This window comes from Beta vulgaris, chromosome 6, assembly GCF_026745355.1.
Source record: "Beta vulgaris subsp. vulgaris cultivar EL10 chromosome 6, EL10.2, whole genome shotgun sequence".
Classification (NCBI taxonomy): Eukaryota; Viridiplantae; Streptophyta; class Magnoliopsida; order Caryophyllales; family Amaranthaceae; genus Beta; species Beta vulgaris.
Genome location: NC_079207.1, coordinates 30,688,061 through 30,690,907, shown reverse-complemented (window position 1 = coordinate 30,690,907; position 2,847 = coordinate 30,688,061). Strand labels below are relative to the sequence as shown.

The 2,847-nt window shown below is 41.9% G+C and overlaps 1 protein-coding gene across 1 annotated transcript; it reads left to right on the top strand.

Annotated features, from left to right (window-relative positions):
* The first annotated feature begins 1,589 nt into the window (after positions 1-1,589).
* LOC125498743 (uncharacterized) lies at positions 1,590-2,264 on the top strand. The gene has a single exon (XM_048647011.1). The coding sequence runs from the start codon at positions 1,590-1,592 to the stop codon at positions 2,262-2,264; it is 675 nt and encodes a 224-aa protein (XP_048502968.1).
* Positions 2,265-2,847: the final 583 nt, after the last annotated feature.

Sequence of the window (2,847 nt, the reverse complement as noted above, 5' to 3'; positions counted from 1 at the left end):
GCTTTGATGGTAGATGGGTGAACCTGGTGATGAAATGTGTATCTACTGTGTCATACTCTTTCATCATCAATGGACAGATATGTGGTTCTCTTGCTCCTGCTAGGGGTCTGAGACAAGGGGACCCTTTGTCTCCTTTTTTATTCATCTTAGTAGCCGCTGCGTTTTCTCAGATGATTCAGTAAAAAGTTGATGCTAGGCTTCTCCATGGTGCAAAAGCTAGCAGGAATGGTCCGAAAATCTCTCATTTGTTGTTTGCAGATGACATCTTACTTTTCACTAGAGCCACTCGACAGGAATGCTTAACAATAGTTGATATTCTCAACCAATATGAACAAGCATCCGGGCAGAAAATTAATTATGATAAGTCGGAAGTGTCTTTCAGTGGAGGAGTTTGTAGAGAGAGACAAGAGGAGTTGATTAATCTTCTTCAGATGAAAAAAGTTGAAAAGCGCCAGAAGTATCTTGGCATCCCTACCATTTGCGGGAGATCTAAGAAAATGTTGTTTCGCGGTTTGCTAGATCGTATGTGGAAAAAGTTGAGGGGTTGGAAGGAAAAACTATTGTCGCGAGCAGGGAAAGAAGTGCTGATCAAAGCTGTTATTCAAGCCATTCCTACATACCTTATGGGAGTATATAAACTTCCCATTGCCATCATTCATGAGTTTAAATCTGCCATGGCTCGTTTCTGGTGGGGTGGTAGTGGGGATGAGAGGAAGATGCACTGGTTGAGTTGGGATAAATTGTGCAAACCCAAGTGTCTGGGGGTTTGGGATTCAAGGATCAGGAGGTCTTTAATGATGCTCTCTTGGGGAGACAAGTGTGGAGGCTAGTTCAGCATAAAAACTCCCTACTTAGTCGGGTTTTAAGTGCGAAATATTATCCCCATGGGAATGTGTTGGAAGCACGATTAGGGCACTCAAATAGCTTTTCCTAGAGACGTATCTGGAGTGCGAAAAGTTTGGTGAAGGAGGGTCTAATGTGTAGAGTGGGAAATGGGCAGAATATCGACATATGGCAGGATCCTTGGGTGGGTGATGACAGGGGGAGGTTTATTGAAAGTGAGAGGTGTGAGAATCTGAAGGTGGTAGGGGACCTCATTGATTATGAAAGGATGGAGTGGCGCTGTGATGTGAACGAACAAAATTTTAATGAGAGCGACCAACATTGTATATTTTCGATTCCCCTTAGCAGCAGGTGTGGAAGTGATGGCTTTATATGGGCTTATTCGAAGGACGATCGATATACTGTCAAAACAGCCTACATGTTGGGTAAGGGTGGAAACTTAGATGATTTTCACGGCATGGGTGAACTTGTGGAAGCTTGAGATTTCTCCAAAGGCTCGACATTTCATGTGGTGATTGTGTACCCATTCTTTACCTGTACGTGCAGGTCTTAAAACTCGCCACATCATTGAGGTGGCGCCTTATCCTTGGTGCCGCAGCAGTGATGAAACTGCATTTCATGCGTTGATGGGCTGTGTGCGGGTTTGACAAATCTCGGTGGATTGTGGATGTGCGGCGTTGTTCGGTGACGGAGATGACACTGATTTCTGTGAGCTTCTGGTCAGTTGGGTCGAGCTGGACGCAAAAATGGTGCAGCGTGGTTGCTTCCTAGCTTGGAATTTATGGAGTGAAAGGAACAAGTTTGTTTCCGAGAATGTTCGCACACCCCTCGAAGTGATTGCTCAGCGAGTGGCTCGACAAGTTGAGGAACATGCCTCCTATGCGGACCGTATCTATGCAGGCTCAGGAAAGCAAGCCACGCCTAGTCCTAACAAATGGTGCACCCCTTCAGGCGGGTTGGTGAAGGTAAATGCGGATGCCTCCTTGAGTGATGAGGGGTGGGTTGGTTTGGGTGCGGTGGCCCGCGATAATAAGGGGGACGTTCTTTTTTCGGCTGTTCTTAGAACCAGGGCATGGTGGCAACCCGATGCAGCTGAAGCCAAAGCAATATACATGGCTGTTCTTTGGGCGAAGCATCATGGATTGAAGGAGGTGGTTATTGAATCAGATGCCCAGGTGCTCGTGTTTCGCTTATCCTCGGCAGCTTTGTTTCACTCGGATTTGGATGCTATTTTGTGTGATATTGTTAGTTGTCATTGCTCGTGGTTTAATGTTATTAACTTTTCGCATGTAAGGCGGGATGGGAATGCTGTAGCTCATCACCTTGCAAAAGTAGTGCCATTTGGTTATGAACGATGGGAATTTCATTGCCCCATCGTTGTGTCTCCTTATGTACTGATGGACGTTTTGTCCCTGGATTAATTAATGCACTATTTGTTTCCCCTCAAAAAAAAAAAAAAAAAAACTCACTCCGTTTACAAAAGTTTGTCCTATTTTGACTAATTTATTCTCATAAAAATAATTACAAATAGGATTAACAAAAGAAAACGAATGGAGTATAAAACAAAGTTTTTTTTCAATGTTATCGCCAGTTTTTATATTTTTTTACACCACGAAAGCATCTTTTTGAATTTATTCTAAAGTTACCCTATTTTACAATAGTTCGTCCTACTTTGACCAATTTATTCTAAAAAAAAGGTTGCCCTTAAATTATTTTAAAGTTACCCTATATGTATTATAAGTTACCTTAATACTATTAAAAGTTACTATTATATCAAATCAAGGTTACCTCATTGTTAGTCTAGTATAAACACTAGAACAACTACAAGACGGGAGGAGGGTGAATTGTAGTTGGGGAGATTTTTCAAACTTTTTGCGGATAATAAGACTTTAAAGATAATGAAGAGAAATAATATAAGAAGAACACTCGAATATCCTTTTAACAAGGTTATCTTCCTCAATTCTCTTAGAAAAAACCTTGCTCTTTTATTTATAAAATTTATTA

Excerpts from the sequence above, each read along its gene's own strand:
- LOC125498743 (XM_048647011.1), top strand. The coding sequence starts at position 1,590 with ATGGTGCAGCGTGGTTGCTTCCTAGCTTGGAATTTATGGAGTGAAAGG.